Source organism: Salvelinus fontinalis, chromosome 12 (genome assembly GCF_029448725.1).
Source record: "Salvelinus fontinalis isolate EN_2023a chromosome 12, ASM2944872v1, whole genome shotgun sequence".
NCBI lineage: Eukaryota > Metazoa > Chordata > Actinopteri > Salmoniformes > Salmonidae > Salvelinus > Salvelinus fontinalis.
Genome location: NC_074676.1, coordinates 35364556 through 35377253, shown reverse-complemented (window position 1 = coordinate 35377253; position 12698 = coordinate 35364556). Strand labels below are relative to the sequence as shown.

General features: G+C 44.2%; 1 protein-coding gene across 1 annotated transcript in view; it reads right to left on the bottom strand.

The window, feature by feature from the left end:
• The window catches only part of LOC129867246 (neurocan core protein-like), a 310382-nt gene that overhangs the window by 99654 nt on the left and 198030 nt on the right, over positions 1-12698 (bottom strand). The window contains exon 11 of the mRNA XM_055940524.1: positions 5196-5309. Coding sequence (XP_055796499.1) covers positions 5196-5309 — 114 coding nt within the window. The remainder of the gene's footprint in view (positions 1-5195; positions 5310-12698) is intronic.

Genomic DNA, 12698 nt, shown 5'->3' with positions numbered 1-12698 from the left:
AAAGGTGAAATAAAAAAATAAATAAAAATAAAACATAGCACATACTGTACCACCTCAACTGTTACATAGCACATAATGTATCACCTCAACTGTTACATAGCACATACTGTATCACCTCAACTGTTACATAGCACATACTGTATCCTTAACTGTTACATAACACATACTGTATCACCTCAACTGTTACATAGAACATATTGTATCACCTCAACTGTTACATAGCACATACTGTATCACCTCAACTGTTACATAGCACATAATGTATCACCTCAACTGTTACATAGCACATACTGTATCACCTCAACTGTTACATAGCACATACTGTATCATCTCAACTGTTACATAGCACATACTGTATCCTTAACTGTTACATAGCACATACTGTATCCTTAACTGTTACATAGCACATAATGTATCACCTCAACTGTTACATAGCACATACTGTATCACCTCAACTGTTACATAGCACATACTGTATCCTTAACTGTTACATAGCACATACTGTATCACCTCAACTGTTACATAGAACATATTGTATCACCTCAACTGTTACATAGCACATACTGTATCACCTCAACTGTTACATAGCACATACTGTATCACCTCAACTGTTACATAGCACATACTTTATCATCTCAACTGTTACATAGCACATACTGTATCATCTCAACTGTTACATAGCACATACTGTATCACCTCAACTGTTACATAGCACATACTGTATCACCTCAACTGTTACATAGCACATACTGTATCACCTCAACTGTTACATAGCACATACTGTATCACCTCAACTGTTACATAACACATACTGTATCACCTCAACTGTTACATAGCACATACTGTATCACCTCAACTGTTACATAGCACATACTGTATCACCTCAACTGTTACATAGCACATACTGTATCACCTCAACTGTTACATAGCACATACTGTATCACCTCAACTGTTACATAGCACATACTGTATCCTTAACTGTTACATAGCACATACTGTATCACCTCAACTGTTACATAGCACATACTGTATCACCTCAACTGTTACATAGAACATATTGTATCACCTCAACTGTTACATAGCACATACTGTATCACCTCAACTGTTACATAGCACATACTGTATCACCTCAACTGTTACATAGCACATACTGTATCACCTCAACTGTTACATAGCACATACTGTATCACCTCAACTGTTACATAGCACATACTGTATCACCTCAACTGTTACATAGCACATATTGTATCACCTCAACTGTTACATAGCACATACTGTATCACCTCAACTGTTACATAGGACATACTGTATCACCTCAACTGTTACATAGCACATACTGTATCACCTTAACTGTTACATAGCACATACTGTATCACCTCAACTGTTACATAGCACATATTGTATCACCTCAACTGTTACATAGCACATACTGTATCCTTAACTGTTACATAGCACATACTGTATCACCTCAACTGTTACATAGCACATACTGTATCACCTTAACTGTTACATAGCACATACTGTATCACCTTAACTGTTACATAGCACATACTGTATCCTTAACTGTTACATAGCACATACTGTATCCTTAACTGTTACATAGCACATACTGTATCACCTCAACTGTTACATAGCACATACTGTATCACCTCAACTGTTACATAGCACATACTGTATCACCTCAACTGTTACATAGCACATACTGTATCACCTCAACTGTTACATAGCACATACTGTATCACCTCAACTGTTACATAGCACATACTGTATCACCTCAACTGTTACATTGCACATACTGTATCACCTCAAATGTTACATAGCACATACTGTATCACCTCAACTGTTACATAGCACATACTGTATCACCTCAACTGTTACATAGCACATACTGTATCACCTTAACACGCTGCTAGCCTTCCTAGCTGAGGCCCCACTGTCGAGATCTCTGTCAATATTAGTCTAATTGGAATATTGAAACAATGTTGCAAATGTCGGAGAGACAGACAGTACGGTTTATAGAAATCTCTTCTGTTGAAAACTAAATATTAGTCTAAAATAATTTTTTTATAGTGGAGATCAAGTGGATTGCGCAGTCAGATGGAACAGAGTAAATCTCCGTAGACAAACATTGGCAGCAGAATGGCCTTACTGAAGAGCTCAGTAACTTTCAACGTGGCACCGTCATAGGATGCCACCTTTCTAACAAGTCAGTTCGTCAAATTTCTGCTCTGCTAGAGCTGCCCCGGTCAACTGTAAGTGCTGTTATTGTGAAGTGGAACAACAACGCTCAGCCCCAAAGTGGTAGGCCACACAAGCTCACAGAATGGGACCGCCGAGTGCTGAAGCGTGTAGAGCATAAAAATCATCTGTCCTCAGTTGCAACACTCACTACCGAGTTCCTAACTGCCTCTGGAAGCAACATCAGCACAATCACTGTTTGTCAGTAGCTTCATATGTTTCCAAGGCCGAGCAGCCTAAGATCACCATGTGCAATGCCAAGCATCGGCTGGAGTGGTGCAAAGCTCCCCACCATTGGACCCTGCAGCAGTGGAAATGCTTTCTCTGGAGTGATGAACCACGCTGCACCATCTGGCAGTCCGACGGACAAATCATGGTTTGGCGGATGCCAGGAGAACGCAAACAAAGCGATGTCCATACAGAAATGCTTTGTCAAGATCGGTGTGGAAGAACTTGACTGGCCTGCAGAGCTTGACCTCAACCCTATTGAACATCTTTGGGATGAATTGGAACGACGACTGCGAGCCTGGCTTAATCGCCCAACATCAGTGACCAACCTCACTAATGCTCTTGTGGCTGAATGGAAGCAAGTTCCTATTGCAATTTTACAACATCTTCTGTGGACAAACTCCATAATAATGCCCATGATTTTGGAACGAGATGTTCGACGACCAGGTGTCCAAATACTTTTGGTCATGTAGTGTATGTGTCATAGTTCTTCATAGTATCTGAACAAATATATTTTCTCTGTCCCCTTATTTCCATGATCATGGTTCAATGTTTTCCTTAGAAATGTCTATTGAGATCTCCTCTCTACAGGGTTGAATCATTTATGTGTGGTCTTATTACAGTTTTTTTCAATTGCTAACATGCATTGGTCAAGACTGAAGTCACATTGTCAAAACTCTTCACACAGTCAGCGAAACAGAAGTGTATGTGGACCAAACTGTGAATAATTTTTATTGCTTTCACACAAAATCTTCTCATTCATACTCCCCCACCTGCAAAACTATATATTTGCAGCACGTTTTCAAATGTTAACACACTGTTTCCAAAACTGTTAAAAAGCATTCAAAACGTAATGATGGCAAATGTTGTGCATTTCTGCAGTAACCAGATTTAAAAATATAGAAAATCTCAGCAGAATATTTAATCATTCCAAACACAGCTGATTGCAATTTCGGCTTGAAAGTCGACCCAAGTGTCCTCGTTTTAGTCTCGTAACCAAACAGACAAAAGAGGACGGCTTCGGAATGATTTAGTTTGGAAACATGGATCAAGGAAGACAGGTTGGTGGGGAAAGAAGAGTGACAGGGAGAGGAAGAATGCATGGAGGACAACGGAGAGGAAGACAGGTTGGTGGGGAAAGAAGAGAGGCAGGGAGAGGGAGAATGTGTGGAGGACAACGGAGAGGAAGACAGGTTGGTGGGGAAAGAAGAGTGGCAGGGAGAGGGAGAATGCATGGAGGACAAAGGAGAGGAAGACAGGTTGGTGAGGAAAGAAGAGAGGCAGGGAGAGGGAGAATGCGTGGAGGACAAAGGAGAGGAAGACAGGTTGGTGGGGAAAGAAGAGTGGCAGGGAGAGGGAGAATGCATGGAGGACAAAGGAGAGGAAGACAGGTTGGTGAGGAAAGAAGAGAGGCAGGGAGAGGGAGAATGCGTGGAGGACAAAGGAGAGGAAGACAGGTTGTTGGGGAAAGAAGAGTGGCAGGGAGAGGGAGAATGTGTGGAGGACAACGGAGAGGAAGACAGGTTGGTGGGGAAAGAAGAGTGGCAGGGAGAGGGAGAATGTGTGGAGGACAACGGAGAGGAAGACAGGTTGGTGGGGAAAGAAGAGTGGCAGGGAGAGGGAGAATGCATGGAGGACAAAGGAGAGGAAGACAGGTTGGTGAGGAAAGAAGAGAGGCAGGGAGAGGGAGAATGCGTGGAGGACAAAGGAGAGGAAGACAGGTTGTTGGGGAAAGAAGAGTGGCAGGGAGAGGGAGAATGTGTAGAGGACAAAGGAGAGGAAGACAGATTGTTGGGGAAAGAAGAGTGGCAGGGAGAGGGAGAATGTGTAGAGGACAAAGGAGAGGAAGACCAAGAGCAGTGGTCTCTGATGAGATAAGGGCCACAATTATTGACCATGTTGTAAACCATGTTGTAAACCATGGTCTGTCTTTGAGAGAGGCCGGTTTAAGGATGCAACCAAATCTGCAGCGTTCAACAGTTGCATCAATAGTACACATTTTCAGGCAAAAACAACAGGTGAGATGTGCATCCTTCAATGATAATTGAACTACATATTACAGTACAATACAGTATGTTCACATATTCACATGTACTGACATTTTGAAATATATAGATTAGAATATTATCAGCTGCGCAGGAAATTGCCATTGTTGTTAATGTAATAAAACTGCGGGAAATTTGGGACAAAGTGCAGGCAGACAATATCACTTTTGGGAGTGTGAATACGGTCAACACAATGACAATTGCCAGAGTCCCAGAGAAACATAAAATAAGGATGAAGGATAGGATACAGGCTGACGGTGTGGGTGAGAAAACACCAGAGGTTGGGCTTCTACTGGGGTAAATATGCATTAGTACACTGCCCATCTCTATTTAAACTCCCCCTTTTTTCACTTTCCTTCTCTCTTTCTCCTTTCTTCTCAATCTCTCGGTTTTTCTCTTGGTGCTACAAAGAAACATTCTCCTAAAGTGTTGTGTTTCTCAGACAGTGCTGTGGCTGGCTGTCTATCTTTCATAGACCTGCTTTCATGTAATGGAGGCTCAAAACCATTTACATTTTTCAAACAGCATAGCTGCATTCATGCCCACTAGACATTCTTCCTCTTTGAGGGGCTCCAGCTGAGCACAGGTGTTCTGTCATAAGCTGCACCACTGATACATATGACCACCTTCTCTTTCCCTAGGGATGTGAGTTAATGAGAGAGGTGTTAAGCGATAAAATGTTACCTTTCTCACAAGTGGCTCCGCCGTAGCTGGGCAGACACAGGCACACAAAGGAATTGATCTCGTCGATACAGGTGCCTCCGTTCTGGCACGGGTTTGACTGGCAGTCGTCGATGTCTGTCAGGGGGAAAAAAGGGTTGTGTTCATTAGGCACCAAATGGAAGAAAACAGATTGAATCAGGGAGGGATCACCTGGACTTGTCCAATACGAATGGCCTATTCTTGTTTTAAAATGTTGTATGTCCTAATGAATACAACCAAGGAAAAACAAGGATACACGAGGAGACAGGGTCAGTTACAACAATGCAGTCACTGGACACGGCACATATCTCTTGTCACCATCAGAGATCTAACTTTTCGGAGAGGTCTGAGCTCTTTTGAGGAGTTGTAATTAAAAGCTTGGATTCAGCAGCCCATCAATAAGTGGGTGGAGGAGCAGTGAAGCGCATGACACTAATTGTGATGCATATGCAGGACTTGCCTTCCACTCTGCTGTCAAACCTGGACAGGTTATAGTCTCCATTGGCAGAGAAAAGATGCAGGGAGGAGGCAGTTTGATGTTGGAGTTGTTTGATATTCAGATATTTACACCCATGCAATCATGCTAGAGTTGTACTGACACTTCATACTGTATATGTGAAACTGATGCATGTAGCTGTGATACAGATGAACAAACTCATACAGTAGACCAGGAATCCATGCATGCACACTTGTACACACACGAACAGATACACACAATTTGTGGAGACGTTTAAGGCTATGGGTCTCCTTTCTGTGTAAAAGCAGAACTATATTTATCTCACTGCTGATCTGGGGCCTTGGGGCAAAATCATTAAAACCACAGCTGGCATCCCAGCAACCATTGCCCTCAGAACATCTGAGTATATCTCGGGGGCCCGGGCGAGAGGGCAGGAGACGGGTATCGAGTAACGTAGGGATCACGCTTTTTATAGTTCTCCAAGTCTGGAAGAGTGTGGAAGATGGCGTGTCCCTAGGTTGGATTACAGGGATTTGATGGCGAGGCGAAGCGTGTTGGATAAAAGCAGCTTGTGGTGGTTATCAAAGCGGAGAGAAGAAAGGCAGGAGTTAGTCTGAATCCACACTGGGACTGCCTGCCATGTCTAGACAATGAATCAACAGATCAGGAGGGAGGGATTACTACAGCACACATACAGGGACGTATGGATGCTCTGACTGGTGCTGTACTGTATATATAGCAGGGCTCTCAGCTGGGTTCTCTAGTACTGCAATGTTTCTCTGCTAATCAGGAAGTGTGATACTGTGGAGTACAGAAGAGTTGAAAGCTGGCCACTCATCCATCCCATTGTCTGTGAGGTGGTACGACAATCCTCCAAAGAAGTCTTGGTTTAGCTCAGCTAACTCTGACCCCCATGCAGCGCAGCACTTGACTCTCAACAATGACAGGAAAGAGGGAACATACTGCTGGGCCGGCCCTGGCCTCTTGAGTGTCTCCCCTCCCTCCTCTCCTCCTCCCATCCTCCTCCAGCTTCAGACACAGCAGGCATAACAGAGGAGACCAGAGAGAAGCCAGAGAGCTCATTCAGTGGCCACTCAGTGTCCACCCAGCCCAGCTGGCTAACTGGGGATAAACTGTAGCCTGGGCAGGTGGAGGGCGGCTGCTGCCCAGCCTTCTCTGGCTTCCTCCCCAGGATAACACAGGCAGGCCTGAAAGCCTAGAAGCTATGCTCCATCCCCAAGGACTCCCGGGAGCAGCCGGTGGAGGATTGTGAGGATTGTTCATCGGCTGGCAGAGGAGAGAGGGGGAGAGAGAGAGTGAGTGAGTGAAAGAGGCCAGACTAACTGGGGGGGTGTGCCGCAGACAAATGTGCAGTCTCAGCCTAGATGACATGGGTGAGAGAGAGAGAGATAGAGAGAGAGATTGCAGTCTTGGCCAGTCCACCCACCAACCTCCCCACCACCCCACCCTCGTCTCTGTCCCTATGGGGTGTGTGCCAGTCCAGTGTAACACTATTTCCCTATGCAGGGCCAGGCCCCTCTATTCCTGCTGTTTCCAGTTCTGGAGGGTTTTCCCCCTACTTCACCACAGCAAGATTTATGCTTTCAATTCCAGGGCATCTGTGAACATGGAGCCAAATAAAAAGTAAACAGCTCCCTCTATTATAAATGTGAATTTCGACGCAATCAACAATTTCACGCCAATGAATCCCAGCAGGTTTCTCCTCTGGGCCCAGTTAGAGTCCACAGACTAGAATCTAATAAAGGAGGCAAGGAAACGAAAAAGGATCAATATCATGACCAAGGACTTTCTCTCAGTCAGACAGACCAGCAGTAAAAAAGTTCCCCAGGCATATTTTCTCTCTCTCATTCACGTTATCTCCCTCTCCTACAATGGTGCTGCTGTAGGGTTCAAGTCTTAATGATTAAAAATGTAAAGACGTGACACAGGCAGAAGTCATTTGCCATGCCGGGGTAGTGAAGCTCTCTCTCTCTCAGAGAGAGAGACACAGACCAGATCTGTCCTTGTCCTTGTCCTTGTCCTTGTCCTCTCTCTCTCTCTCTCTCTCTCTCTCTCTCCCTCTCCCTCTCCCTCTCCCTCTCCCTCTCTCTCTCTCTCTCTCTCTCTCTTCAATTCAAGGGGCTTTATTGGCATGGGAAACATGTGTTAACATTGCCAAAGCAAATGAGGTAGACAATACACAAAAGTGAAACAAACAAAACGAATTAACAGTAAACATTACACCTACAGAAGTTTCAAAACAATAAAGACATTACGAGTGTCATATTAAATATATACAGTGTTGTAACAATGTACAAATGGTTAAAGCACACAAGTTAAAATAAGTAAGCATAAATATGGGTTGTATTTACAATGGTGTTTGTTTTTCACTGGTTGCCCTTTTCTTGTGGCAACAGGTCACAAATCTTGCTGCTGTGATGGCACACTGTGGAATTTCACCCAGTAGATATGGGAGTTTATCAAAATTGGATTTGTTTTCGAATTCTTTGTGGATCTGTGTGATCTGAGGGAAATATGTGTCTCTAATATGGTCATACATTGGGCAGGAGGTTAGGAAGTGCAGCTCGGTTTCCACCTCATTTTGTGGGCAGTGTGCACATAGCCTGTCTTCTCTTGAGAGCCATGTCTGCCTACGGCGGCCTTTCTCAATAGCAAGGCTATGCTCACTGAGTCTGTACATAGTCAAAGCTTTCCTTAAGTTTGGGTCAGTCACAGTGGTCAGGTATTCTGCCACTGTGTACTCTCTGTTTAGGGCCAAATAGCATTCTAGTTTGATCTGTTTTTTTGTTAATTCTTTCCAATGTGTCATGTAATTATCTTTTTGTTTTCTCATGATTTGGTTGGGTCTAATTGTGCTGTTGTCCTGGGGCTTTGTGGGGTGTGTTTGTGTTTGTGAACAGAGCCCTAGGACCAGCTTGCTTAGGGGACTCTTCTCCAGGTTCATCTCTCTGTAGGTGATGGCTTTGTTATGGAAGGTTTGGGAATCGCTTCCTTTTAGGTGGTTGTAGAATCTCTCTCTCTCTCTCTCTCTCTCTCTCTCTCTCTCTCTCTCTCTCTCTCTCTCTCTCTCTCTCTCTCTCTCTCTCTCTCTCTCTCTCTCTCTCTCTCTCTCTCTCTCTCTCTCTCTCTCTCTCTCTCTCTCTCTCTCTCTCTCTCTCTCTCTCTCTCTCTCTCTCTCTCTCTCTCTCTCTCTCTCTCTCTCTCTCTCTCTCTCTCTCTCTCTCTCTCTCTTCTCTCTCTCTTCTCTCTCTCTCTCTCTCTCTCTCTCATCACCCACCTCAGCCATCACCCACCTCAGCCATCACCCACCTCAGTTAACATTCACACTGACACAGCGCCATGAATGAAAACTAAAATGGCCGCATTGAGCAAGTCAACATCTCTGGAGTGTATTTATTGGCCTTGGCACCTAATGATAACCATTTCCTTGACACTTTATGATAATAATTTCCTTGACACTTTATGATATTCATTTCCTTGACAGCATCTTAAAGGGATCATTATCTGAAGGATGGTTTCTGCCACTTAAAACTCTGTGAAATTCAGTGGTGTCCGTCTCCTCTGAGTTTTGTATTATGTTTGAAGGATAAATTACCCTATTTCAAGGGAACAGTCGTCATCCTGTTGCTGTTGATTGTCTCTTTCGTAATTACTTTGGCAATATGTGAATAGTCTCGCCTTTTCAATGAAATGTGCTTTATGGATTGTGCAGTGAAGTGGGATTGTCAGAGTGGAGGAGGGGAGGACAAAGAAAATGTGGCGGAGAGAGAGGGATAGAGAGAGAGATAGAGAAAGGGAGGAAGGGAAGTAAGGAGGAAGAGAGTGAAAAAAGAGAGCGGAAGAGAGAGAGAGAGATAAAAAGTGAGTATGAGAGTAAGAGTGAGAGAGAGAGAGAGAAAGAGAGAGATAGTTAGAGGGTGACAGAGAGAAAGAGAGACCTGGAACTGCTAATGGGATTATTTGCACTCAACAGGTCCTATTGATGGCCTTATGATTCAGCAGAGCATAAGAAAGCTCTATTCAACACTAACAAAACGTACAGCCGCTGAGTGTGTCGTGAAACAGAGAAGGTAAGCTAAGGTTTACACAATGAGATGGAGCATGTATCAGACCCCCCCCCCCCCCCCCCCCCCCGCTGGGTGGGAAACTAAATGCCAACACTTCCCTGATCAAACAGTGTTTTGATAGATTAAAGAGAAGGTTAGAGAACGTGGAAATACCAGACGGGGAAAATTCATTTAGGATAGGAGAACAGGAAGCTGGAGAGTATAGACCTGAAGGAGAGGACTGCTCAGTACCCAGGCTGGTCTTGTCCAGGGCTGGGGCAATTCCATTTCAATTTAGTCCATTTGAAGTTCCAATTGAACAACTGAAAAAATCCTGATTGAAAATAAATGACACTTTTCATTTCTTGAATTGGAACATTAGTTCATCCCTTCACTCTCTTGAATTGACTGACTGAATGAAATGGAATTGACCCCAAACAGTGATGTAGTGGTAAGTAAAGAGGTGGGTAAACTGTATGTGTGTCTGTGTGTGTGTGCATTGCTTGCATTGCTTGCTGTTTGGGGTTTTAGGCTGTTTTTCTGTACAGCACTTTGAGATATCAGCTGATGTAAGAAGGGCTATATAAATGATTTGATTTGATGTGTGTGTGTTCCCTTGGCTGGTGGATGTGTATGGGGGAGAGGGAGGATGACTGGATGTAGAGCGGATCAGAGCTGTGAACATAGGAACTGGAGGTACTAAACTCAGCAAAAAAAGAAACGTCCCTTTTTCAGGACCCTGTCTTTCAAAGATAATTCGTAAAAATCCAAATAACTTCACAGATCTTCATTGTAAAGGGTTTAAACACTGTTTCCCAAGCCCGACTAACCGGTGCCTGTATGTAGCCTCGCTACTGTTATAGCCTCGCTACTGTATATAGCCTTGCTACTGTTATTTTTTACTGTCTTTTTACTGTTGTTTTTATGTGTTTACTTACCTATTAATCACCTAATACCTTTTTTGCACTATTGGTTAGAGCCTGTAAGTAAACATTTCACTGTAAGGACCTGTTGTATTCGGCGCACATGACAAATACACTTTTATTTGATTTGATTTTGTTCAATGAACCATAAACAATAAATGAACATGCACCTGTGGAACAGTCGTTTAGACACTAACAGCTTACAGACGGTAGGCAATTACGGTCACAGTTATGAAAACTTAGGACACTAAAGAGGCCTTTCTACTGACTCTTAAAAGCACCAAAAGAACGATGCCCAGGGTCCCTGCTCATCTGTGTGAACGTGCCTTAGGCCGGCTGCAAGGAGGCATGAGGACTTGCAATGTCCATACTGGGAGACGTCTAAGACAGCGCTACAGGGAGACAGGACGGACAGCTGATCATACTCGCAGTGGAAAACCACGTGTAACAACACCTGCACAGGATCGGTACATCCGAACATCACACCTGCGGGACAGGTACAGGATGGCAACAACAACTGCCCGAGTTACACCAGGAACGCACAATCCCTCCATCAGTGCTCAGACTGCCCGCAATAGGCTGAGAGAGGCTGGACTGAGGGCTTGTAGGCCTGTTGTAAGGAAGGTCCTCACCAGACATCACCGACAACAACGTCGCATATGGGCACAAACCCACCATTGCTGGACCAGACAGGACTGGCAAAAAGTGCTCTTCACTGACGAGTCACAACGAAGTCTCATCAGGGTTGATGGTCGGATTCGCATTTATCGTCAAAGGGATAAGCGTTACACTGAGGCCTGTACTCTGGAGCGGGATCGATTTGGAGGTGGAGGGTCCGTCATGGTCTGGGGCGGTGTGTCACAGCCTCATCGAACTGAGCTTGTAGTCATTGCAGGCAATCTCAACGCTGTGCGTTACATGGAAGACATCATCCTCCCTCATGTGGTACCATTCCTGCAGGCTCATCCTGACATGACCCTCCAGCATGACAATGCCAACAGCCATACTGCTCATTTTGTGCGTGATATCCTGCAATACAGGAATGTCAGTGTTCTGCCATGGCCAGCGAAGAGCCATGAATCCCATTGAGCACGTCTGGCATCTGTTGGATCGGAGGGAGGGTGAGGGCTAGGGCCATTCTCCCCATTCTCTCCACTTACACATTTCAGACTTTATTTTCCCCTATGAAAACAATTTCAACCCCTACAAAAATGTCCATAAATTATAATCCACATAATAATTCACATTTCCTGTTGCTGCAGGATTATTTTCCTGCTTTAGCAAATTGGCTCAAATGAAGATCCTATATCTGTAGAAATGTAGATTTAGTAGTCCTAAACTCAAAGTCCTATTGATTTAAACTCTTGTTACTCTAACTCAACCACACCTAGAGTATTCGCGTTTATCGCGTTTGATGCATGAAACCTATTTTCCAATACCGAGAATAACAAAACATAAACAATAAACACTAATCCTGAGTATGATTCATGCATCAATTTAGTAAATTAATCAATAAAGAAATTAAACAGCTAGTCATTTACCACGGACTGCGGTGGTCAACTTGTATGAATAACACCCATAGGTTCAGAGTGGAGATCAGAGGGCAGTGTTCTGACCATTACTCTGTGTGTGTGTGTGTGTGTGTGTGTGTGTGTGTGTGTGTGTGTGTGTGTGTGTGTGTGTGTGTGTGTGTGTGTGTGTGTGTGTGTGTGTGTGTGTGTGTGTGTGTGTGTGTGTGTGTGTGTGTGTGTGTGTGTGTGTGTGTGTGTGTGTGCGTGCGTGTGTGTGCGAGCATGTGTGTGAGAACGAGACAGAGAGTGTGTCACGACTTCTGCCGAAGTCGTTGCCTCTCCTTGTCCGGGCGGTGTTCGGCGGTCGACTTCACCGGTCTTCTAGCCATCATCGATCCATTTTTCATTTTCCATTGGTTTTGTCTTGTCTTCCCACACACCTGTTGTCAATCCCATTTATTACCTGTTGTGTATTTAACCCTCTGTTTCCCTTCATGTGTTTGTCAGAGATTGTTCGTTGTCAAGTG